Below are 27,315 nucleotides of genomic sequence, written 5' to 3' on the forward strand. Positions count from 1 at the left end.
TATAAAAACCCTACTTCTAAAATAATTTTTTCTTAAGATGAATTTTCTAGTAAGTTTCTTCATCAACTAGTGTTTATCAGTTAACTGAAAAATAGATCTTACCTAAAGTTGATAATGATCTAAGAATGCCACAGAGCTATTTCCACCTATTACAGTGACATAATTATTCTTAGGTTGGCTGAACTAACAGATACATATTCAATACACTCAATTTATGAAAATTGTACACAGAGAACTGCCATTCATGAAAACAAATGGATTTTAAAACGTAATGTTTATTCAACATGTTATTAAATAAATAAAAGATCTCTAAACTTACAAAAGCATCAAACTAAGAAATCATAGTCACATGTTCTATGAGATGCTAATGGCTATTAGACTTGCACAGAATGTCTGGAGGAAGTATTTCTCAGACTGTCCTTCTTTTCTGTGTTACATACACTGTCTCTGTGTGTTAAGGTCATTCGGTATCTCGGGCTCAACTCTTTTGAGGTAGGAATTAAGCCCACCAGCAGACAATAACTTTTTAAAAAGGAATATTTGGTAGGTACTGAATTAACAGTCATTAATTGTCAGTTGTTTTGACCCTACATTCCTAGATTTGTCTAAAGGATCTATTTTTGCAGGAAGCTCTAAGTCCCCCTCATCATCATTTGATTTAGTCATGTCTCATGTCACATGTACATTTGTTCTCTAATGAAAATGTTTGGACCAATAGATGGGTCAGTTCTTGTTGATGATGCCAAATAAACATTTGAATATTTTTGCCAGTATTTGAGCCCACTTCAGTCACATGACACGTCATGAACCATTGTGAACTTCCTGCGTTTCAGGTGTGTGGTTACCGGCTGAGACTGCATTTTGATGGTTATTTGAGCTGCTATGATTTTTGGACCAATGCTGGTTCCCCGGACATTCACCCAGTGGGGTGGTGCGAAAAGACCAACCGCGAATTGCACATTCCGAAGGGTAAGCCGGGGAGCATTTATAAGAGGGAGGGAGGGGCACTTGTTATTTTGGGTTTATTTTAACACCATTTCATGAAACAAGGGAGCTGGGTGTGAATTGATTTTCCAAATGAAAGTTTGATCTCTGAAGAGAATAAGACCATGACAGTGCAAAAAAAAAAGCCCGTATGTCTTTCTAAATCAAATACTCTGACTAGGAATTTGTGGTAAAAGAAAATATAATTGTTTGAGAGCGACTAATTGTATATCAAGTCTACTAATCCTCATAACAAGAGATTGATGTTCAAAATCATGTTTGAAATGAAATATCACACTGGGAAGAACCTTGATTTACTCTAATTTGGAAATAATGGAAGGAATGAGACTATAAAATGCCACAGTCAGTTTTGTTCTGATGGGAAACGAAGTTTTGTGCTTTTCTTCTGTTTCCTGTGAGACTCGTGGGGCAGGCAGTGAAGGCCAGTCCTTTATTACCATGAGGTGCCATGGTCCGGGTTCTTGGTCCTGCATAGTTCCTGCTTGGGAGTTAGGTTGCTGAGAAACTGCTACATGTTTTGGACTTAGTGTGCAGTCCCCCTCTTCTCAGGACTCAGCTCGGGTCCACTTGCCATATGCCTGCACCTGAGGCCGTCCTTTGAGTGGCGAGAGCTGGCAACCGTCAGTGGGCTCATTCATGCAATAGGCATTATGGAGCCTTTAGTGTGTACTGGTACTTGGTACTGAACAGCAGAAGATATCAAGCTTTGGGCTCTATGGGGCTGTCCTTCAGAGGAGAGGACTGAGTACGGCCCCAGGGCACTCCTTCCATTGATGTTGTAGCCCTCTCTGAAGCCACAGGACCCAAGAGACTTTGGTAAAATGAGAAAACATCTTGGCCCCCAGGCAAGAACAGAAGCCTGAGTTGATGTCCCCAGAGTGGGCGGGGTATTTGGCCAGGGTGCCACCTCAGGGAGACTAGTGGAGAATCATGGTGGAAAAGAAAGTAAAGCTTAATGTGTCAATGTAGTCTTGAACTCTGCAAAGAATTTGGTGTGTGGATTCAGGAAGAAAATACTGACCCTGTGTAATGGGGGGCACTTCAGCTGTCAACGCAGAAATCACATCTCTCACCTTAAAGGGAAAGAGAGATAGTTTATTCTGGTGCCATTTTTAGTGACCGTGGCCGAGGAACACATATCCAGGTTACCCCAATGCCCTGTTTCTGTGTGGAAGCAATTTCATGATGTTTTAATACTTTTATAGAACAAAAAAAGACATAAGTAAGGCATGTTTACCATTGTATTGGTGGGTAAATCAGAGAGGCAGGTGCAGCAAGATGGGGGAAGTTCTCCAATGGGCCCAAGGTCATATCTGGTAGCATTTTTAGCTTTGGGGTTGGTGGAAGCTAGTGATCTGCTAAGTTAATAAATTCCAAAAGGATTTTACCTGTTAGTTGCACCGTTTTTGTTCTGATGCAGAGGTGGGCAAGGAATGGCTGTTACAGGTTGTTAGAACTACCCCAAGATAAGTTAACTAGCCTCTCAACCTGCAGCCCTCCAACCTTGCCTCAGTACCAAAATTCCAAGGAGGCAGTCTGTGTCCCTGCATATATTATGGAAACTACACTCAACAGCCTTGAACTTAAGACATTTAAACAACATAAAGACAACTTAGAGATTTTAATACAAATCACTTGTGATGAGTTGAGGAGTTACTGAATTTAAAGCAGAAGATTAAAACTAGGAATTGTAATATATTTAAAATATATGCGATGATGTCTTGTGGGTATTTTGAATAGTGTGTACTTTTCTAGGTTATAGAAAAGATAAGATTGTTTGGATGGATTACTTGAAGGCCTGTAGATTGCAAAATGCTCCTAAGAAATTATTCAGAAACAGAAGTCCTGTGAGTATCTTCTCCTTCCTGTAAATCCCATTCTTCCCTGAGTTTAAGTTGCTTAAAATTTGCTTTATATGCTGTTATATTTTAATCCTAATAAATTGAAAAATGTCTTAATTGCATTTACCCTTCCTAACTTAATTTATCACAGTCTCCCCTGGGCATATAGATTTTTATTTTGTTTTGCTTTTTTCTCCTTTAGCATTGCAATTAAACACAGAACACTTAATTTAAATCAAGTGTGCTAAAACTTATTTTAAAATATCTTTTATGGATTTTTTGCTTGCAAGACGTTAGTGTCTTAAGCTTACTTTTGGCGTGTAGACACTCCAGACAAACTCTGTCACTTGTGTAGCACAGTTGCATGGTGAAAACCAAAGAATTTCCGCAGATTCAGGGATGCTGCACTGGATTTGTCTAGAGTAGACTCCTGCTCCTGCTCCCACATCCCAAGCAACTCAGTGAACCTTCTTCAGTGGAGAATGCACATTAAATGCTCAGCCATTTGACAGAGCAGAAGCTGGGACTGGGCTCTGCCCCCTAGGGACCCTCTCCCTGCTCTGCCTGGTGTCCCAGCTGGGCCCTACCCATTGAGGGTCATGTACCTAGTGCACTTCTTACTAAGATAAGTTTCACTTTCCCCATCTTGATATTAATATTATATGCCCCTCATAGATTTGTATGTCAACGAAATGGACTTTACTGATAGGAGATTGCCTTAAAAATAGAATCCACTAGAAGATAAAAGAGATAGACAAAAGAATCCTTCTTCCAGTCCCCAGTATGTATGTATCTTAAAGCTCCAAGGCTGGCTAATTATCACTATTTCATATAAAAGATAGGGTTATATTAGCCATAATCTGTATTTTCTGCCAGGAATACGTAGGCATTAAAATCATTTGTATCTATAATTTTAACAACACAATACATTCTTTAAGCTTTGAGGAAAGTACTAGTTTTGAATCCCATTATCAAATTAAACATTTGTGTGTGTGTGTGTGTGTGTGTGTGTGTGTGTGAGAGAGAGAGAGAGAGAGAGAGAGAGAGAGAGAGAGAGAGACAGAGACAGAGACAGAGAGAGAGGAGAGAGAGAGCGCTAGAGAACAAACCTTCATCACTTTTCAAATGGTGGTATTTGGAAATGTCATTAGCCTATGGGGAGTAGATGACACATTTGTCATTTGATGTAACTGTGTTCAGTAAACACTGAATCTTAGAATCCATTTCACATCTAAGAACGGAACAGGAAAAAATGAAGATGATAAGGAAAGACTATCTCCTTATATAAATAAAGTTGAAACCAGTGGGAAGCTGGTGTCCTTGTTACAAATGGAGGAGCCTTTGCCTGCTCCCTTCCTGAGTCAGGTGAGCAAGTGTTGCTATCGTGTAGACCTTGCTAGTTATTAAATGCCATAGAACTTCCCATGGTGGTTCAGTCCCATTGGCTGACTGTGTGGTTCTGTGTCTTTCCCCTGTTAGAATGGGCCAGTGCCAAAGGAGTTCCAGGTCGGGATGAAGCTAGAGGCTGTGGACAGAAGGAACCCTTGCTTGGTGTGTGTGGCCACCATCGCGGACATTGTGGAAGACCGCATACGAGTGCATTTTGACAACTGGGATGAAGGCCTTGATTACTGGTGAGACATCTGTATGCATGAGCTTTGCCTGCATCCATATTTAGTTCTCAGAATTAATCTTTCCAGTGCTGTGACTGTTTTTATGGTTACTCACATCAGGAATTCATCAGTTGACTTTTCGCCACCTCTCTTCCACATGGATTCCCGAGTTAAAGAGCACCTCCTCTGCTCCCTGTTTTCCCCACCCTATGTGTAGTTACTCAGTGATGTCCCTCCTGAAGCAACGGAAACAGCTCAGGGCTTGCAATTGCTCTTATATTTTATCTCATTTGTATATTTTATTTGTATATTTATATTTTATCTCATTTGGAATTATATTTGAGAAGAGGAACTTATGAAGATGCAGGGTTGATTTTTTTTTGTGTGTGTGGAGGTGTAGGATCTGAAAATTATTGAACTTAACCTTGCACACAAAAGATCTAAGGAGAATGGGAGTGAGTGATTTGAAAGCCTGTGGGAGTAGAGGGCATTGTGCTGCGGGGCCATTAAAGTGACTTTGCACAAGTTGGAAGGGCTTACTGGGCAAAAACCTGAAATATGTAATAAGTAGTGGCAAAAATAAGTTTTTTGTCATATTTCTTGTGTGTGTCCTGAAGAGCTGACAAATCCCTGCCTAAGCTGTGCTCTGCAAGTACCCGATGAAGGTCTGGTTTTCTCTGTTGAACCAAGGAGCAGGACATAGAGTAGTTGTTGCCTGTGTCTTAGACATAATATTGAAGGTCCTTGGAAAAGTAAAAGGAAGAAGGACGTAGCTATCTTGGATGTGGCTGATTTGATGGTCTTGTTCACATCTGGAATTTCCTACAAATAGTTGACCTTGTAAGCAGTAAGAATGGATGGAAGACTGGTTAAGACATTGACCCAAGGATCACCTGCAGTTGCTTTGTGTTAGCCCCACCCCGGTTTATTCTGTAGTTTGAAATTAAAGGAAGTTGTGAAAGTAAGAAGTTTTGTCTCCCACTGTAAAGTGATGTGCTTGAAGTTGTTTCTAGCTTTTGGTAACTATGAAGTGCTGTTCCCCGTGGGACCTCTATGTCCAGTGTGGCCATCACTCTTTGAGGTGGCTCAGTGGGAGCTGCAGTGGTTGTTATGCTGTGTGCTGAACATTCAGGCCAGAATAAGGGGAAGCTGTAATGGCCCGGCTCGCTTCTGTGGTCCTCCATCTGCCAGTTATACCCCACACTCAAAGGTTTTGCTAACCTTTAAAATTAGTCATGTAGGTGAGCACCAAGTACTAAGTGTGTAGGGGACATTTCACCAAATTCTTCCCTTGACACCGAGTACTGTGAGTGTAAGCACAGAATCCTGTTTTTGCAGGTGTGATGTCGACAGTCCTCATGTCCAGCCGGTTGGTTGGTGTCAGGAGAATGGAAGAACTCTGGTAGCACCCCAAGGTGAGTGGTGTTCTTTGAAGTCATCTTTGTGTGAGTAGACATTCCCTGTTTTCCATTATGGTAACAATATTTCATTGCATGGTGAGGGGATAAAAATACTTGGAAATGCCATCGGTCACTGAGAGTGTCTAAAGCCTGCATGGGCTGTGTTTAGAGTGTATTGGGCAGTATTAAAAAGCTTAAACAATTTTTTAGCTCACTCAGCGACCACCTCTGCTGAGGAAGGGTATTTGAATTAGCTTTTTCCAGGTATATATCTTATAACTGGATTTGTTAATCAAATCATAAGGTTATTAAATGTCTTTTACTTTGGAGCTATATGTAAAAGTATTAAAATTTGGAAAGTAAGGCTTAATATGTGCCCTGATGTGCCAGACACCTTTCAACGAGCCAGCCTCATGGCTCACCCAGAGATATAAATGAGCTCTCTTCCCAGGTACTGTCTTAAATTGCAGAAATAATGGGAAATATTTAGAGACTTCCTATATAACATCTCTCTGTTTTCAGATTTAACATTGAGTATTTATGGTAGCAGGTAGCATTGTGGTAGAGGGCTTATCTGGCATGCTGAAGATTGTGGGTTCAATCCCCAGTATTAGGCCAGAGTGGAAAAATAAGGAACTGACTAGACAGAATTAACTTTTAGCATCTGTAATACAAACAATGATGGAGAAATCTGTTTTCTTTCAACACACAACATAGAAGAATAAATGTAGAAATCAGGGTATAGCATCGACAGTGTAGCAGCTGTTTGGTTTTTAGCATAAATCATTATGGGCTTTTATAGATTTTTAAGTCCTAAACAAACATGGAGGAGGAGTAGATTGGGGAGTTGGAACAGAGGAGGGCTTTGGGGTGAGAGAATAGGAGAGGAGGAAGGGGAAACTGGCTGGGCTGTAAATCAAACAAATGAACAAATAAATAAGTAGATAGATAAGAGAATAAAATTTTAATAAAAATAGATTTATTAAAAACAAAATTCAAAGCATTTTTAATATTATTGTACAAAGTAAAGGATGTTTCATGGACATTTCCAAATGTGCATATAGTATATTTATGTCACACCCATCCCATTATTTTGTCTTCTTTTTAATTGAAAATATATTTTTTCTGCAATATATTCTGATTATGGTTTCCCTTCCCCCAGCTACTCCCAGATGTTCTCCACATATCCCCACCTACCCAAATCTCCACGCTTCTGTTTTCTTTCTTATTAGAATACAAATATAATTATAAAAATACTAAAACAAAAAGCCAGAATAAGGAAAAGCAAGACAATAAGCAGAAAAAAGCCAAAAAGACTCTAGTCCTCATCCTGGGTCACTTGGCTCAGCCTTAATGCATGGGGAGGTGCTTAATATGACTACAACTTTATATGTCATGTTTATTGATAATGATGGGAGACCTTACCTTTCCTGAACAGAAACTATGAATGCTATCCAGTAGAGGTGGGGCTTCCAGTTCAGTAATAGTTAGATCCAGCCATCCCATTGTTGAACATATACAAAAAGGACTCTCCATCTCACTTCAGAGATACTTCCTCATCCATATTTATTGCTTCTCTATTCATAATAGTCAGAAACTGGACATATGCAGGTTGCCCATCAACTGGCAAGCAGATAATGAAAATGTGGTACATTTACACTATGGAATATTATTCAGTTACTAAGAAAAACAGTTGTGAAGTTTTCGTGTAGATGTATCTAGCTATAAACAATTACCCTGCATGAATTAACCCAGACCAAGAAAGACACACATTGAGTATTTTCTCTTATATGTGGGTGTTAACTTTTGAATGTCAGAGATGTGAGTTCCATTTGGAACCAAGGTTGCACTGCATAGCTAGTAAAGGGCTTGCGAGAGAAATTTCCATGGAAGTAGAAATATAATACAGTGTAATATGGGTATAAAAGGAAAGCAGAAGAGGGGGTTAAAAGGAATAAGATGTTGATAGAGGTTCTTCCCTGCCTGGTCCCATAGCCGTCTAGCCCCAAATAAACACACAGAGAAATATATTAACTATAAAACTGTTGGCCGGTGTCTAGGGCTTCTTATCCATCTTAATTATTAACCCATAACTACTAATCTATGTATTGACTGTTACTCCTTTGCTGGCCTACTTGGTGACTGTCTCCAGATCTTCCTCTGACTACTTTTCCCAGAATTCTCCTCTTCTCCTCATTTTGTCTATCTTTCTGTGTCTTTGGCCAAACAATGTTTTATTCATCAACCAGTAAGAGAAACATATATACAGAAGGATGTCTCCCATCAATAAGGGGTGGAAAGGCAGGGTAGATGAGGGAATATGGGGAGGGATAACTAACACCAAAGGCCTTTTGCAAAACCCACTAATGTAGAATCTTCCTAATATAATACATATATTACAGCAATTTAAATAGAATCATAATATAATTGGGGGAGACAGCACTCCAACCAGACACCATAAGGTACCAAATAAAATCCCATTGCCTGGAATAGATGATATCTTTTTGAGTTGTTGACCAAAGGTGTGCCAGAGGCCACCCTACACACTGTAGCTATAGGCAGTGCTGCTGCCAACTATGCCCCACACCTTGGTGGAAAGAGACTATTTCAGAAGACACCACAGACTTGACAGATAATCTAGTTTGTCTCTTTAATTCATTGGTTTTATTGTTGTTTTGGTGTAAAAGAATTTTAGTTGCCAATTCTTGCTTTTGTTTCTGGAACTCGTGGGGCCCTATTAAAAATGTCACTGAACTTATTCACTGATGGTGGGAGTGGAAGCTAGGATGGCCACTATGGAAATCAGTGTGGAGGTTTCTCCAAGGGATATATAAATAGACCTATATGGTCCACCATACTCCCCAGAGGACTCTACCTTAAGGATACTACTCTATTCACAATAGCCAGGAATGGAAACAAACTAGGTGTCCACCAGCAGATGAATGGATCATGAAAACGTGGTCATGTGCATAATGAAATATTATTCCTCAGTAAAGAAAAATGAAATCACAGGTAGACGAAGCTTGAAATAATCATTCTAAATGGGGTGACCCAGAACCTTAAAGACAAGTGCTTCCTGGTGTTTTCTTTCAGATGAGCATGCTAGCTTTGAACCTTTAGATGTGTGTTTAAATTGGAGTACCTATTGAGTCTGAAAACTAAGTAAAGGGCCATGAGTGGGATTTCATGGAAAAGGAGATTGAGTTTAGGGGGTGTAAGAGTAAAAAGGGAATAATGGAATAGTAAGGCTTAAGAGGAGTGGAAGATGGGGACACAGGGTAGGGGGGAGTGCAGGCAAGGGTAACTTGCACTAAAGTCCTTTGAAAATGCCTGATGGAAGCCTACTGCTATAGAAGCTTTCTGATATAAGAATTGCCTTCCTAGGATCATATATTTGAGTGCATGGTCTCTAGGGAGTAGCACTAATTGAAAGGATTAGAAGGACCAGGAGGTGTGGACTTGTTGGAGGAAATGTGTCACTGGGGATGAGATTTGAGGTTTCAAAAGCCCATACCTACCCGAGACTTTCTCCACCTGTGGATCATGATATAGCTCTCTGCTATTTCAGTAAAACCTGTCTACATGCCACAATGCTCTCCTCCATGATGACAATGGACCAAACATATGAAACTGTAAGCCAAGACCAATTACAGGCTTTCTTTTGTAAGAGTTGCCTTGGTTATGATGTCTCTCCACAGAATGAGAAAAAATGACTAAACACCCACACATACACACACACTAGGGGATATAAATTGAGTTTACCTATGAAGAGGTTATGCCTCTCCTAGACACCACAGGGAGACGAAATTAAAGCCCACTGGCAGATATAGGCTACTTTTCAAGTTGTTGATCAGTGGGGGTTACCTAGATTTCCCCCAATGTTGCATGTTAGTGTCATTGTTTTTCTTTGCCCACAGAACTTGATATTATGTCCTAGGACAAGAGAAATCATAAGTCCCATCCCACATGGAGGGATACTCCCTGAGACTAGACACAAGGGATTGGCCTAGGCCCTATCCCAAAGAATAAGACAGACTTTGAAGACCCCCTATGGAAGGCCTCACCCTCCCTTGGGAGCAGAAAGGGTATGGGATAGGTAGGGCGTTAGTTGTGGGGGGGGCAGGGGAGGAGGGGAAGAAAAGGGATCTGTGATTGACATGTAAAATAATTTTCTTTCTAATTAAAATAAGAAGAAAGAAAGAGAGAGAGAAAGAAAGAAGAGAGGGAGGGGGAAGAAAGGAAGGGAAAGATTAATTAAATTTAGCTACTTACAAACCTGCATGGTCTTATACATAAAGTATAATAAAGGCATAAAATAGTTGGTAAAAGAGAGAGAGAGAAATCATAAGCCACTATCATCCCAGAAGCAAAATCAGCCAGTGTCATCCAGGAAGCTTCATTCTAGTGTTGGTTGGTGCCATGTGTACCCCCATGGAAGAGAAGTTATCAGTAGTCTTACCCTGATGGGGAATGTCCTTCTGTATATGTTTATCTTATTGGTTGTTGAATAAAGTACTGTTGCCCAATGAAAAAGCAGGTTAGGCGGGACTAGGGGGCAATGAGGATTCTGGGAAATGTAGGAAAAGGAAGTCTTGTGATACAGGCAGGAAGTGACAGAGCAAGCAGACTCATATATATGCAAGGGCAAGAAGGATGTCATTCCTTTTTCTCTTCCTCCTCCTCTCTGCTCTGGAGCTGCCATGTGATTCTGGGAAGAGAAGACACCTGCAGCTGGCATCCGATAAGTCTTATGATTATGGTTAATAATTAAGACTGAGCTAGCATATAAGAAATCCTGGTCAGCCGGGCATTGGTGGCGCACACCTTTAATCCCAGTACTCGGGAGGCAGGGACAGGTAGAGCTCTGTGAATTCGAGACCAGCCTGGTCTATTAGAGCTAGTTCCAGGACAGCCTCCAAAGCCACAGAGAAACCCTGTCTCAAAAAACAAAACAAACAAACAAAAAAAAAAAAACACTCACTCTGGAGACCAGGCTGGCCTAGAACTCATAGAAATCTGCCTGCCTCTGTTGACGAATGTTTGGTTGGTGATGTTTGACCCTTTGATTCACTATAATGTTGTGGAAGCATTTGTGTTTAGCTTTCTGTTTGTATATGTATCTTCATTCTCATGATCATATTTATATACCTAGGAGGGGTATTGTTGGGTCACACATGGTAATTCCATCTTTAATATTTGAGAGACTTTTCTAGAGTTTCTGTGCTGTTTTGCATTCCTGAAAGAGATGGGAATCTTTTTCTCCCACAATTTTGCTACCCTTTTCTATGTTCTGGTTTTTGGTTAAAATTATCTCATGCTGAGAGAAGGGTAAGATGTGAGCCAGAGGGGGGAAGTTGTCTCTCAGAAAGAGATTTCACACAGTTTCAACAGCTTGTCAGAACACTTTACAGAAAGGCTGAAGCCCAGAGAGTGATGGGTCACTGGTGAGTGGGACTCCAGGCTGACTGCTCAGGTGTGCATATCTTTGGCTCAATTTTGATCTCACTTCTGGATCCCAGAGATGGACTTGGGGGTGGGGGTGTCACTGGATCTCTGTCTCTTTTTCCAATGTGGTCACATTGAATAAGGCTCCATTTGCTTCCATTTCTAAAACATTATCTCGCTGGCTCTGAAGTAGAATTTCATGTGGCTTGGGTTTGCACTGTTTATCTGTTAGGCCCCCTGGACAGCTTCTCAGATGCTCACCTGCCATCTGTGTATTTCCTTAGGAGAAATGTCTATGCAAATCCTTCATGCACGTGAAACTGCCTTGTGTTTTTATTATTTCATATTCAAATATTTTGCCATTGTTACCTAAAAGTTAGTGGATTCTGAGCAGGTGATTATGTAGGCGTTAGACAGGGGGTTCACACACGTTATTTCACATTTAATGCTTTGTTTTCACATTCTTCTTTTAAGTATTTGTTTCTATTGAAGTGTGTATTTGTGTGTCTTTGTGAGTATAAACCATGTGGCTTGCAGATGCCTTCAGAGTCCAGAAGAGAGTGTCTGATTTCTTGGAACTGGAGTTACAGGCACTGAGGAGCCACCTGGGTGCTGGCAAGCAAACTTGTGTTTGGCTTCTAGGAGAGCACAAAGTGCTCTTAATGGCTGAGGCATTTTACCAACCCATATTTTCACATTCTTCACATTGCCCTTTGCATTAATTTTGTGTTTCTATAATGGGATGTTTGAGGGAGATAATTTTATAAAGAAAACAAAAGTCTGTGCAGACTGTTGGAGCCTTAATGGTATGGAATCTGGGTCAGTTTACTTCTGTTTAGGGTTGTGTCATGCTGTGTCAGGTGATGGATGGCAGATGACAGTGGTTGGGAGGGAAGTAGAAACAACAAGTGGCCACATCCTGAACAAGGGTAGAGAGAGGAAAGGGGAGGACATCAGGTCTTATCCCTTTAAAACAGCCCTCGAGTATGGATGCGGCTGGTCCCTGGAGAGCATCTCATGACCCCAGTGGCTTACAAATCTTCCACTAAGCCTTGCATCACAGAGACCTGACCACTTTTTACTCTGCCACTCTGAAAACAATCCTTAGAGGACTGGGACCGCTCTCAGAACCCAACATCCTCCAATATATAATATTTACATTATCTAGGGGTTTTTTGTGCCTCTTAGTTTTAGTGTCAAGTCTGAGAATTTATTGTTAGATTTCAGAACAAACTATTAACTGTGGGTTTTACATTTCTTGCTCTTACATTTAAGTCATTGATTTGTGTTTAATGAGTTGTAGCATATGACACAAGACAGGGGTTCCATTAATTCTTTTGAATATCTTATCCGGTTTCTAAACACCATTTCTGAAGAGACTTTTTATTTCTTTCTCCTTTGAATAGCCTATGCAATGTATTTGAGACTAAATTTACCATAGAAGATTGGGTTCACTTCTGGAGTCACAGTTTCTGTGGCATTAAACAACTGAAAATACAATATTCCAGTACAAAAAAACCAATGCAAAAGAAACATAAACAATATTTTTATCCATTTGCCAGCACCACTTTGTAATCCATTTTGCAACTAGCAATTGTAAATTCTTCAAATTTACTCCTCATTTTGAAGACTGTTTTGTTTATTGGGACCCTTTAGCACTCATATGAGCTTGAGGATTGGCTTTTTCATGAGAAATAACTTATCATTTTGATAGGGTTGAATTAAATCTGTAGGTTGCCTTGGAAAATACTGTGTTTAGTGCTGAGTTTTCTGATCCATAAAGATGAGATGTTTTCAATTCATTTAGGCTTTATTTTTTTCTGTAATGCTTTCTAGTTTGTAGATTTACTTTTTTAAAGTTTGTAGGTATTATTATAGACGGAATTGTTTCCTTAACTTACTTTGGTAACATTGCTATCAAGTTGAAACATGCATATTCTGTGTGTTCATGCTCTATCTTGCAAATTTACTGAATTCGTTTACTCTAGCCATGTGTAGTTTGTGTCTCTGAACATTTCCATGGGGTTTCCAGACATGCCTGATGGGGAAATACTTCTGTGTATGTTTATCTTATTGATTGTTAAATAAAATACTGTTTGGCCAATGAAATGGCAAGTTAGGCAGGACTAGGAGTCAAAGAGGATTCTGGGAAATATAGTAGAGAAGTACTAAACCAGACAGAAAGTGACATAGCAAAAATACTCATATTTAAGCGAAGGAAAAAAAGGAAGGGCCCTCTTTTCCCCTCTGCTCCTACTCCAACAGCAAGATGTGATCCACTGACAAGGAGGGACGCCAATAAGGGGTCCGATAAGATAAGTCTTATAAACTATATAGATTTATGATATTTAAGACTGAGCTAACAGATGAAAAGTCCTAGTCATTGGCCAAGCAGCTTTAAACCTAATACAAGACTCTATGTATTTATTTGGGCCCTAACTCAGGCAGGCGACTGGCATAAAGCTCACACGTGGCGGTGGAGCTCAGGCAGCTTTTGGTTGAAAGATTTATCGTAACACATGCCATTGTATCACCTGTCATAGGAGGTGCTTTTACACCTTCATTTGCAGTTCCACTGAGTTTTGCTGATCTTTCTTGCCTGGTTCTTCTTCCTGTGTCTGCACTCTAATGCTCGAGAGGTTTGTTCCTTATGAAGAAAAATCACACATCTTCCATTTGGTCTGATGCTAGCTTTTAAGTCTAAGTACTTGCTCTTCTTGAGCTAAGGGGGAGTCCTTTCCTCCTAGTCTTTCTCACTAATAACATCCTGGACACTCACCTCCCTGTCACCACAGTGTACCGCCCCTTCCCACAGCCCCGCCCCATGCTGACTTTATCCAGTGTTTTTTTCTGCATCTGTGGAGACAGTTTTATTGTTTATCTCCTTTGTCCTTTCCTGTAATAATTCCTTTGATTGATTTTCCTATGATGAACCACAATTGTATTCTTTGGGTGGGGAAGAATCTAGCTGATTATTTTATTCCATTCTCTTAATGTGTTACTGGATTCAGTTCGCTAACAGTTTGTTGAAACATTTTGTGCAGATCCATATGGTCTGTTGTTTTCTTGTCCTATCTCTGGAGACTGTTCTTTTTTTATCATGTGAAAAATGAAATTTTTACTGATTTTATTTTTTGATTGTTTATTGTTGTATTAAAATACAGTTTGTTTCTTCATATTCATCTTCTACACTTGATCTTAGCCAAAAGGTGGAGAAGCGATCTTCATATTGATCTTATACCCTACAGATTTCCTAAGTTAGTCTATTGCTTTCCTAGGACATTCCTTAGGATTTTCTGTCTGCAAAATCACACCATATGCAGGTGGAGATACTTCTATTTGTTCCCATGTGTTCTGGGTGACCTTTGTTTCTTGTCCAGTTTAGCTCTGGTGGCACAGCACAGGAGAAAACTGGTAAAGTCGCCCAGGTTCTTTCCTCCCAATTTTAGGAAATATATTTCAATCTTTCACAATTAAATATGATTAGACACTGTGGGTTTGATCAGATGAAAGAACTTCCTTTTGTTTTTAGTTTAAATACTTAAAAAGATGGTGTTTTATTTTATTAATTTGATATTATTATATTGACTGATTCTCATGTTATACCAGTCTTGTATTCCTGGGACAAATCTTATTATACTAGAAGTAATACTGTGTGTGAATTATTTTAACATAGTATCTTATTAATTATTTTAGCAATCTACACGTTCTTATGATGCATATTGACCGTATTACCCTCAATCCTTCCTCTAACACCTCTTAGAACTGCCCTCCATCTGCCACCCCTCCCAATTTTGGGGGCTTTTCTCAGGCCCCCCTCTCTTTGTTTTGATCGTTCACTGAAGCTAATTGTACTTTCCTTGTCCACATGTGGGTTTGGCCCTCCCGTGTACCATGGCTGACCTACTAGATTCTAAATAAAACTGAATCACTGAGTCTTCTCCTAAATACAACTGATTCTTTCTGTCCTAGCATCCATCACACATGAGTAGCTCCTCAGCTAGAGTTGAAGATTCATGAGCTTCCCAAGCCCAGGCTAGAAGACTGACAGGCTTAAATGTAATCAGTAGTTACCCAATAACACCCATGCCACTTTCTCACTGGTGAGCATGTCTTGCCTGGTTTTGACTCCAGTTCTCACAAAATTCACTGTGGGAAGAGGACTTTGACTTTATCCCCAGCTGATTCATGGAACTCACTGTGTAATGGGGATTTGACTCCCCTGAGACATCCTGGCAGTCAGCGTATTGCCAGGTATTCATGCTGCCATGTTGCCAACACAGGATCATCTCAGGGACCCCAACCAGGAATCAATGACAAGATTTTACAGTCTCCAGAGCTGAATCCTAGACTTTCCTATAGGAAGATTTACAGAAAGCATGACAACCAAATAGAGTTGGAAGAAAGGGAAGTTATAACCAGAAGGCAAGTCTATTAGAACTGATGTATAAAACACAACAAATAAAGAGTATCATAAAACAACTCCTCACCTTGACCTATCCTCAGCCCCCCCAAATCCCCTGTAACATAACTCAAAATCACAGACATAACTGAAATATATGAGAAAGAATTCAAATTAAGGGCCACATAGAAATCTAAAACACAGATGCATAGACTAAAGGGAATCTACCCAAAACGTCCATCAAGGTCATCTCCAGAGTGAATAAAACAGTAAGTTAGAGGAGAAAGTACAAAATATGGTGGAAAATTCAGCAAGAAAATTGGAGTGTTAAGAGTCAAATAGAGCAATAGTGAATGGAAACCATGGCCAGTCAGATAAAAATCATACAGGAAACCCATTACCAGACAAGACCTTGAAGAACAAATTCAAGATGGAGGCCAAATCTGAGACAGGAATATGATCAGAATAGATTATGATATAATCGGAAAAAACTAAGGAGTACAGCCAAGATTTCCATGAATTCTGTGATGCATTTCCGAAGCCAACGTAGAAGTATATGGGGTTGAAGAAAGAGTAGTGATAAAGACAAAGGAATGGACAGACTAGTTAGTGAAATTATAGCACAAAGTTTTCTAAACCTAGAGAATGAACCTCCAAACAAAAGAGGCATGTATAGCCCCAAATGCATATGACCGGATGGAAATTCTACAAAACACATCATAGTCTTGATTTCAAAAATACAAAGTAACAACTACAACAACAACAACAACAACACACACACACACACACACACACACATACATGAACACACATGTATGCACACACACACACACACACACGCATGCACACACACACACACACACATGCACACACACACACACACACACACACACACACACGCATGCATGCATACACACATGCATGCACAAACACATGCATGCACACACACCCCCCCACACACACGCATGCACACACATTTAGTACTGAAAAATTGACAACTCACATACAAAGCAGGAGTGTCAGAATAATCTCAGGCCTTTCACCAGAAAATCTAAAATCCAGAAAAGTAGGGAGTAATATTTTTTATCTCTGAAGGTAAGTAACTCAAAAACAAGAATGCAAAACCCAATAATTACCTTTCAGAATTGATGGAAAAGTAAGGATATTTTAAGATAAAATATTTGAATATATATAAATAAAAAGAACTGAAATTCTTTACCTGTATATGTTTCATATTTGAATATAGTACAACAAAAATGAAATTAAACATTGTGCATATGAATGGTTTGTTTCTGTTAGCAATTAGCTCCCGAAGTTATTGGTTGAAAATATTTCACTGAAAATGAATTTTTCTTTTGAACATTACTTGGGTTTATGGATTTTAAATGCTTGAACATAATAAGTATGTTAATGTTTATAGATTATAAAATTTTATGTCTCCAATTAAATTTTTTGTCAGAAAAGTTTACTTTCTTTATTTGCCAAGTCTTATGCACATCTAGAGGCAAGTCAAGCTTTGAAAAGCAAAACATTACCCACTGATCTGTGCCGCTACCCCTGAGGTTTAGGCAGATTCTGTGGGATCCAGACAGCAGGGATGGGTAGAGTGGCAGGAGGGAGGGGGGGAGAGAGAGAAGACCACTTGCAAACACATAACAGGAAGATGCAAAGCCGTTTCACTGATAGACTTTCAAGTGTCAGCTACTGTTTCCTTTGTTCTTCCACAGAAGACAGGCAGAAAGCAAGCTGCCTTTTGTTCCTAGGGAGAAGCTTCGCCTGAGTTTTATGTTGGAATGATTAATAGGTAATAGATAGCCTTTTAGGAAACTTTTCTAACCACAAGAAGAAGTAATCGTCCCCTCCAAGGGCAATCATCTCTCTCAGAGAACAGTGGCCTCTGTGGGGCCGGCAATGTTCAGTTAAGAATCAGTTCCTGATGAATGGGGTAAATCTGGTCCTTTACTAAAATACCACAGCCTTTGATGAAACATCACAGAGCCACCTCTTTTTTGTTTTTTGTTTGTATTTTGGTTTTTCTAGACAGGGTTTGCCTGTCCTGGAACTAGCTCTTGTAGACCAGGCTGGTCTCGAACTCACAGAGATCCACCTGCCTCTGCCTCCCGAGTGCTGGGATTAAAGGCGTACGCCACCACTACCCGGCTCACAGAGCCACTTCTTGACAGCTAAAAGCTAACTTTGGAGTGAACATAGAGACCAGGAAACTAGAAAGGGAAGTGGGGGAGGGAAAAAGGCAGGAGGAAGCGAAGTGTTATAGAACTCACCACACCTGTGATGAGAGTTGAAATGGCTGTGCTGGGGGTGCCAGGAGGCGAGTGTGCATGTGGAGGGCAGGGGAATGGAGAAAAGGAGTTAGTCTGTTACCCGAAGCTCAGCATGTATGAGAATGCTACCAGGAAACTTGGGACTTCATATGCTAATTATATGAATAAATAAAATCTTAATTATCTTGAAGAATACCACATAGATTGCCAGCTGAAAGTTACTCTCTCCCCCATTTCTGATATCTAGAATAGAGCTGCCATTTATAAAATCTCTGAAAGTTTGTATATGTATATGAATTTACATTGTTCTGTACCACTCAGTGTGTCTTAGTCATCAGTTTCAACAGTGCTAAGAGACTCTTCAACAGACTGTGTGTCAGGCTGTCCTGTAGCTAATGAGAAGACCCTGCCTCCTACCTGTCCCTTAAGTACTAGGAAGGTGGGCAAGACGCCCTGTAGGCCATGGTGAGTGTCAGGAAGCATGTTCCTGGCAGCAGGGCTGTCTCCTGGAGACCTAGGTAAGGCAGGAGGGCCTCTTCAAACACAGATTGCTGCTCACTTTGGAGTGTTTACTGCAAGTCTCTCCAGCCGGACTTGGTACATGTGTCTTCGGGGTCTTCCACAGTGATGGAATGGAGAGAATGACATAGGATCTTGTTCTAAAGGAGGAGCCTATTATTTCTCTAACAGCTTTACCGAAGGGCACATTGAGTTTCCTTTACCCTTTGCCTTCCACCAGGCCACACAAAGTCTTATACTTGGACATCTGAGTGCAGCAGGAGGAGAACTCCAGGGTAGCACTAGGCACACAGTATTGGAGCTTCACAATAGAAGTAATGTCTGAATTAGTCTCTGATGGCATGTGAAGTTTGGTGCAGTGGGAAGGACCCTCAAGTGGAAGGATGTAGAAGTAAAGCAAAATGGTGGAAAGCCCCAACTACAGAAGGTTAGGGCACACTGGGATTAACACACTTAGCTGCAGGGCCTTGTTGGAGGAAGGAGGAGATGAGGCAAGAAGTGAGGCTGAAAATATTCAGCTCAAATTGATATCTGAGGATCTTGTAAAGGACTTTACTCTTGCTGGTGGTTTCTTTCCAACCTGGTCCCATAGCTCTCTAGCCCCAAATAAACACCCAAAGGCATATATTAATTATAAAGCTGTTGGGTGATGGCTAGAGCTTCTTACTGGCTATCTGTGTCTTAATGATTAACCCATTTCTATCAATCTGTGTATTACCATGAGGCTGTATCTTACCCAGTAATGCTCTGGCATGGTGTTACTCCTTCAGCAGCGTGGCGACCCTTCGTGATGGACTTTCTCGGCCTACCTTTCCCAGAATTTCCCTTGTCTCCTAGTCCCACCAATTTTCCTGCCTCATTGGCCAACCAGTGTTTTATTCACTAACTAATAAGAGAAACATATATACAGAAGGGCCACCCCATAGTCTCCTCTTTTCTGTCTAAATAAAAAGAAGGGTTTTAACTTTAACATAGTAAGATTATATATAACAAAGCAGTTACCAAGTAAGAGCATAGTTAACACTTTACCTTAAATCTTAGATGTTTTAATGATTCAGAGCAGTTTGAGAAGAGTAAACAAAAATCTTGCTGCCAGACTAAATGATTTTAGCTGCCATAAAAATATATCCTCTGTATAAATACAAATAAGCAGAAAAAAACATGAACGATTCAAGATCACACATCGCACTCGTGTCTCCCTGGTTTCCTTCAGTGATGCAAATGTGCTTCTTTTTCCTCAATTTTATGCACTTCACATTTGTGAGGACCTCAGGCCAGCTAGTGTGGAACATTCTGCTCACCTGAGACTTGTCAGACAGTTCCTGACGGTTAGACAAGTCTGTGGCATTTCTACAGAGACATCACAGAATCCCTGTCAACGGCCATGGTTGTTCCCCTCATATCCTGGCAGGTGGTGTGCATTGCTGACTGTCTCCTTCCTGCCAGTGGTGACTTGGGTTGTAGGACTAAAGGGGAGTGATCCAGACTTCTCACCTGGATGAATGAATCCATATCCATTGGGAAGTTATTCCAGGATTCAATAAGCATTCTATTTTCTCACCAAGTTTATACTCACTAGCTTCTGGCATTCACCGGTAGTTACTGGGTTAGTGTGGTGCTTGCTAAATGGAGATGTTCAAGTACCCTGAGTCCTCCTGTGTTTATTGGTTGGCTTCTCCTTCCCTGTCTATCATACCCTTTGCACTTTCTTCTTTGTACTATGGAAGAGTCATGGGCCCTGCTTTGTACAGGGTACTGTGTTCCATTCTGTAGGTTGGTGGCAGATGGCATGGGGAGGGGTCTAATTGTTAAAGGAATCCAGCATCAATATAAAGAATAACAAAGCAATTAATCAAAGAGAAAGAGGAAGGAATGCGTTGTAGGGTGGTGTGTGGCTCTGTGACAGATTAGCATTATCTACAGGGCTTGTTATCCTGAAGTTCTGGAGAGCTAGCGTTTGAAAGGGGTTTCAGTCCAGTGTTAAGATTATCAGCAGGAAGTTAGGAAGGGAGGGAGATGGAGGCTGCTGTTTGCCAGATCTTTAGAGACAGTAACGAGAAGTTTATAATAAAGGCTGTGATTTAAACATGTCTGGGGAGAATTGGGCTGGCGACAGTATGCCAGATTAGAGAGGAGTAGGATAGCATTAGGGAGAAATGCAGTGGGACACTTACATCCTGTTAGGCTCAATTATGACTTAGTGTATTGTTTTCATGAGGAAATTAAGCATGGGATAAGGAGATACAACTGTGTATCATGTTGACAAAGGGGGGCGACATGTGATGGCTAATCTTGGTTGCCAACCAAGCAGCTAGGCAAGCCTCTGAGGGATTTTTTTTATCTGGGTTGCATTATTTGAGTTAGAACACCCACACTTAATTTGAACCATCTGAGGTCAGAAGACTCATTCTAGCCCTGTGTCACACTTTCTAGACCATATAAAAAGACATGCAAGAAGGAAGCCTTTGCTTTTGCTTGCTTGCCCTCACTCTTGCCGGCAGGCTCATCCATCCCACGCCATGTCTGGGGAATTACTTTTGCTGATATCAGAACTTGCTTTGGGATTCCAGCATAAACTGGCAGCTCTGTGGGGAGGTCCCACAGACTCCAGCACCAGCTTGTGATTTATGGGACATCCAGTCTTACAGAGTGAAGAACTAATACATCCTTGGCCTTTCTGTTAAGGAGACAGCCATTGTCAGGCTATATGGACAACAGTCTGCAACTGCAACTGTACTAAATCGTGTGTGTGTGTGTGTGTGTGTGTGTGTGTGTGTGTGTGTGTGTGTGTGTGTTATGTATACATTCATATGTATCATTTTGTTTTGTCAGCTTCATTCCTTTAGTAAACCCTGAATAATATACAGGATCTGTAAACAGAGGAGGTGGGGCCTTTGCCAGGGCTGTGGGGATGGAGCCATGATGACATGGACACATTGGGATTGCCACTCACTCAATTTTGCAAGTTCCTGTGTGAGAAATCCCCTATGATCTCTTTATCCAGAGTTCCTGGCTCTGGCTCTGTGGATTGGTGGGCCAGGGAAATAATTTCTCCCCTGGTCAAAGCTCTCTTTTCTAGGGAATACCAGTCTATCACACAGCACGTACATCTTTTTTTTTTTCCTTTGATTTTTCGAGACAGGGTTTCCTTGTGGCTTTGGAGGCTGTCCTGGAACTAGCTCTTGTAGACCAGGCTAGTCTCGAACTCACAGTGATCCACCTGCCTCTGCCTCCCAAGTGCTGGGATTAAAGGTGTACACCACCACCGCCCGGCTCAGTACATACATCTTAATGTGATGACAGCTAGCCAAACAGAAAATAATTAAACTTGCTGTCCTTTCTGTGGACAGTACAGCACCCACAGAAGGATCTGTATGGGCCAGAACAGAAGATGGAAGAGTGTACAGACTTAGAAATAAACTGTTGAGAATATGCCAAAATCATTGTAGCAAGCACACCTAGGTCATTCAGTAGGGGGAAGAAGAACCACTTCAGGTTATATTGGGAAAACTGGATATTTACATGCAAAAATATGAAGTTGAAACCTTCGCTTAACTGTAGAGAAAATGGCTTAAAAGTCATCAAAGGCCAAAATCTAGGAGCTCACCTATTAGAACTCTTGAAAGGAACCACAGGGAGAAACTTTTGTCTTTGTATCTGCTGGTTGTTTCTTGAGTGTAATAGCAAAGTCACAGGTGACAAAAGAAAAAAGAGCAACCAGTCTTTGTGAAGATTAGAAACTTCTGCCTCTCCAGGATCAGCATCAACATCCATGAAGGCAATCCTCTAGGATGCTTAGAGAATGGGAAGGGGCATTTATAACTCATATATCTAATGAACAGTTGATATTCAGATTGTAAAGCGAATGCCTAAAACACAACACCAAAACAAGCAAACAGATTCAAAACTGGGCTAAATCGCCTTGCCTGGGGAGGTAGCTTGATGGTCACTGTATAGTGCTTTCCTCATATGTGCAAGGTCCTGGGTTTGATCCCCAGCAACACACACACACACACACACACACACACACACACACACACACACACACACACACACACACACTAAAACAACAGAAGAGGGAAGAACAGGATTTAAATACACACTTCACAGAAGAAATAAGCCCCTGGTGTTTGTCAAGCATCAAGAATCATAGCTACAATGGACATCACCTGTTTATGTCTAGCAGGTGGCAACTATCTACAACCTGCAAAACAACAGTGCAAAACAAACAACTCAATTAGAAACTGTTGATCAGATTGTGGGAAAATTGGAACCTTTGTATTGTGTCCATCAGGTATAACAGTGCCTGTCAGAACCTGGAGAAGCTGTCTGCCCATGGTGCTGCCTGTCGGCATGTCTGGAGTCTGCATTTCCTGGATTCTCATGAATTCCTTGCTCATTGTTGGTATTCTCCTTTAACAGATTTATATCAGGGCTTTCTCAGAACTGTTAAGTCAGTTTTCATTTACTGGCTTGCCTTTCATGTTCCCAGAAATATTTGTTGACATAACCCCTGGGCTTTTAATCTATTTTCTCTGTGACTTTATATTATTGTATTAGTTACGCTTTAATTATTTTATTATTTGGCTTAAATAGCACTTTATTTATAGTACCTCAGCTGCAAAACTTGGTATTTTTGTCACCCTCTGTTTTTCTCTCCTCGCCAACCAGTCGTTCCCTCAATGTTAAAGCACTGTTGCTAGGCCCTTTTCGTTAGCTACTGTGAACTAACTAGTGTCTTAGACCACTTCAAAATCCTAATGTCTTTAACACATTAAGCACTTTTCAGTTGTGTCTGATGTGGATTTGTGGTGTTTTTATTGTTGTTGTTCTTTCTGTGGTTTTGCTGTTGCTCTGGCTGGTACTTCTCTGGATCCTTAGCAATGTTCTGGACTGGTGGTTACACATGGTGGCTAGGAGGCTTTGTGGCTAAACTCAGAAATGATTTGTTGCATCCTCTGACTTACATGCATTAGTTAGCACCAGTCAGAGAATTGTACCTAACTGCAGAGGAGTCCAGAAACTGCTGACGAAGTTTCTTCCCAGAAAGAAAACACCTCGGTTCTTTGGCGTTGCATGCTCTGCATGATTTGGTGGCTCACAAATGGTTGCAAGTTCACACAAGACTTCCACATTACCTTTCTTATCAGTGGCTAGTGTGCATTCTTTGCAATTAATCTGATTCTTTCTGTTGTTCAGCATTCCTTTAAAAATGCCTTTATCGGGGCCATTTAGCTAGCTCATCAGGTAAAGATGCCTAACATGCAATTTGGTCACCTGAGTTCAGTCCCCAGGTCACCAAAGGTGAAAGGAGACAACTGATTCCCACTGTGACCTCCACTCACACATGGCAGCTGGCAGGCACCCCACCTTCCCTTACACTCACAAAAATACAAACATAAGAATGTAATAAAAATTATAAATGTCGTTATTGATATTTGGTTGCATTTAGAAAGGAACATAGTGCAAGAATGTGTGTTTATTTCTGCATTAAAAAAACTGTAAGTTTAGCATCAAAACTTGTGAATGAATGCTGAATGAGAGTTATTTTCTGAGACTATGACTGCAGTCCTTGAAACCTGGGGCAACGGTAGAGTTTATTCTCCAGGAATACCAGCAGTACTTTCCCTGTATCTCCAGAATTGCCAATCAGCTGATTATCTGAGACGGTTTAGATGTTTGCAGAACATGTAAAATATTGTTCTTAGTCAGTAATTATTTCACAGTTTCCTTGGAGAGCTAAATTATAATATCAAAACTCAGGCTAAAAAGATATGTTGTCTTATTTGGTTTCAAGGTGAACTAATTGTTTACAAATCAAAGAATTATTGTATTGGTGGTAATAAGCTACTTCCTGTATGTATAGTCCATTGACATAGGTAGTTGGGGGTCAATTAATTAATTAAAATGGCAGTAGGCACCTCTTAAGTGTGAGGCACAGCTGGGTCCTGAGGCTATAACAAGCATAGTAAAATGTTGACATAATGGTCAGTCACAGCATCCTGTGACTCTGAGTGAAATATTATGTAGTTAAAAAGAGGGGAAAACAAAGACAAAACCACTACAGAGTTTTATTCTAAGTTTAGGAGAGGGGAGAGGAAGGATGCTAGTTAATAACCCTGAATGGTAGGCATTCATAACAAGAAGGCAGCAGGCAGGGTCAGGGCCTGGCAAGAGCAAGTGCAGAACAGAGTCATTAGTTGTGAGTGATTTCACTAGACACATTCATTCTTTACAGAGTTTATTCTGCATTGACTTCAACTTGGTTCTGCTTTGAACAAAACATTTACAAAATTAGCTCTCTGAACTGGGTGTGACAGTCCACACCTGTGATCCAGGAACTCAGAAGACAGGCGGATACCTGGGACTCTGTGGCCACCCTGGGTTACATAGTAAGATTCTATCTTTTAAAAACAACAACAAAAATAAAACAAACAAACAAACAGGTAACAAACTCTCTTGACAAAAGCCAGAGGCACAATTCTCCCTATATAGACCAAAGAGTGGTGGGTGACAGGTGATACTGTGACAGCCTGTTAGTGATCTTACTTTAGTTATTTTTCCAGAAGGCATTTTTCCCCTCTCAATTGTGTGGTGCTGAATATGTATGCAAGGCTTCTGGTGTCTGTGGCACTATAAATATGCCAGCTTTGTTCTAATGTTCCTTGCTTTAAAGGGCAAAGTGAATCTGTGCAAGGCTTTGTAGTGATGAAGGTATCTGAAATCTCATGCTAGGTCATATAGTGCTGACGGGGATCCTCAGCGAGCCCTTGATTGTGTGGTCAGCAAATACCGCCTCGCCCCACTCTCCACATACACACACATACAGAGACTTCTGTGGGAGTGAACTTTCTGTTTGAAACCTTCCTGTCGGAGGCCTGCGTGCTGGGATGAGCTACCACACTTAATTTAGTTCCATCCAGAATCCAAAACAGAGGGATGAAGGAGTGGTATCTACTGGGCTTTGTTGGGTAATCCGAGCTGTTATGATGACAAGAGCCAGCCAGAGCTTAGTTGCTACTAGACACATAATCCTGTTTTCTTAGTGATTTCTCTTGAGCAGGGGGCCCAGCAGCACTCTATAACCCTCTAAGCACTGGGGCAGGAGACATTTGCTCCAGCTTTGATCCCACTTTTAGTTGTCCTTCCTTGGATAAATCACACAAAATGTCAGACAGCTCCTTCTTCACAGAAGAACAAAGCTTGGTGTTCTTAGATGCAGCAGCCCCGTGGAGTGCTGCATTTTCTTGTACGATGTTATCTAGTAGATGGCTTTACCTTGGCCTCGTCCACGACTCATGCTGCTTGGATGAGTGGTTGGTGTAATGTGCTACTTTGTCCATTCAACATATGTGTTTGTGATCTACATTTCCTCTATGCTGATTGGACCTACTCCTTATTAGAAGATACCTTTTAATGCTGGTTATTAAATTGAACTGCCATCCATTATTTTAACATTGTTTTGAGTCTTTCATTGGCTATAGGTATATTGATGGTTGTCTTACTTCCCAATGGGAAGGTTACCTAGACCAGGAGGTTACAGTTTTAAGGACTTGTGCTGTGTATGATTCCTGTATTTTCAGATGGATTTTACAGGGGAATAAAATGTGTTTCTGCTTAGGTGTCTGAAGAAAAAAATAATCAAGGATTCCCCTATCCAGAGGCTGAAACTGGACTTATCCATGTGTTGGGTTTCCCTATATGGAACATTGATACTGTAAATATTTAAACACAGCCATTAATCACCTGGAGTATCTCTTACACATATGGACAATAACTCAATTGGACTGTAATTTTTTATAAGTATAAGTAAAAGAGCACTTTATTCATGCAAATGTATAGAGTTTTCTAGTTCTGTATTGGGGCAAAAAGAATAGGTTCACAATATGAAATACTTTCATTAATTAAGAAAATAAAAGTAAATGCTTTGCAATTCAGTTTAGTAAAAACAGCTTTAAAATTAATTGGATAAGAGGAAGATTATTGAAATGATGAGAAAAGGGAAAGATAGAGCTGATAAATAAATGTAATTACTTATTACTGAAATGGAAGGGAGGAAGATAATAACACAATATCAGTACATCTCCAATAGAGGCAGTTAATAAAAGAACAGTGACCTCTAAAGTATCAAAATACTCAGCCAAAAGGAATCAGAAAAATAGGCTGTTTTGAGATGTGTCAAACGTTTATATATAAATATGTACATATGTATTTGAACATCTGTTATGTATATATTTATAATTGGTGATAGGCTGGTTACCATATGTGCCTTGTTCCAGTCCTTCCAGCCCTCAGGATGTGGAGACAAGAGTATCAATAGGGTGACATCATGTAAGCCAGTCTCAAAAACCAAAAACAAATAAAGTAAAATGCAATGATGAATATAGCTATTTTGAAACATTGTGCTTTCACAGATTATTTTTATTAATTTATTTTTTACATTACAATTCCCATTCCCCCTTCCTCCTCTCCTATTGCTCCCACACTGTCCTCCTGCCACCCAGCTGCTCCTTGTAGAGGATAAAGCCTCCCCTAGGAAGTCTTCTAAGTCTGTCCTATCATCTCATTGAGGCAGGACCAAGGCACCTCTCCACCCCCTGATGGGAATTGTCTTTCTGTATATATGTTTCTCTTACTGGTTAATGAATAAAACACTGTTCAGTCAATGAGGCAGGAAGATAGGCAGGACTAGGAGATGAGGAGAATTCTGGGAAAAGAAGACAGAGGAGGGCTGGAAACTGTTGCCATTGTAGGCCACCAAAGGAGTAACAAGTTCAGACCCTTCTCCAGTAAGATAAGATCGTGTGG

General features: G+C 40.5%; 1 protein-coding gene across 3 annotated transcripts in view; it reads left to right on the forward strand.

Annotated features, from left to right (window-relative positions):
• Positions 1 to 27,315, forward strand: part of L3mbtl4 (L3MBTL histone methyl-lysine binding protein 4) — a 433,665-nt gene that overhangs the window by 262,974 nt on the left and 143,376 nt on the right. For all 3 annotated transcript variants that reach the window (XM_027397798.2, XM_027397800.2, XM_027397799.2), the window contains 4 exons: positions 834 to 969; positions 2,761 to 2,852; positions 4,326 to 4,480; positions 5,798 to 5,874. In XM_027397798.2, the coding sequence (XP_027253599.1) occupies positions 834 to 969; positions 2,761 to 2,852; positions 4,326 to 4,480; positions 5,798 to 5,874 (460 nt within the window). The remainder of the gene's footprint in view (positions 1 to 833; positions 970 to 2,760; positions 2,853 to 4,325; positions 4,481 to 5,797; positions 5,875 to 27,315) is intronic.

This window comes from Cricetulus griseus, chromosome 2, assembly GCF_003668045.3.
Source record: "Cricetulus griseus strain 17A/GY chromosome 2, alternate assembly CriGri-PICRH-1.0, whole genome shotgun sequence".
Lineage (NCBI taxonomy): Eukaryota > Metazoa > Chordata > Mammalia > Rodentia > Cricetidae > Cricetulus > Cricetulus griseus.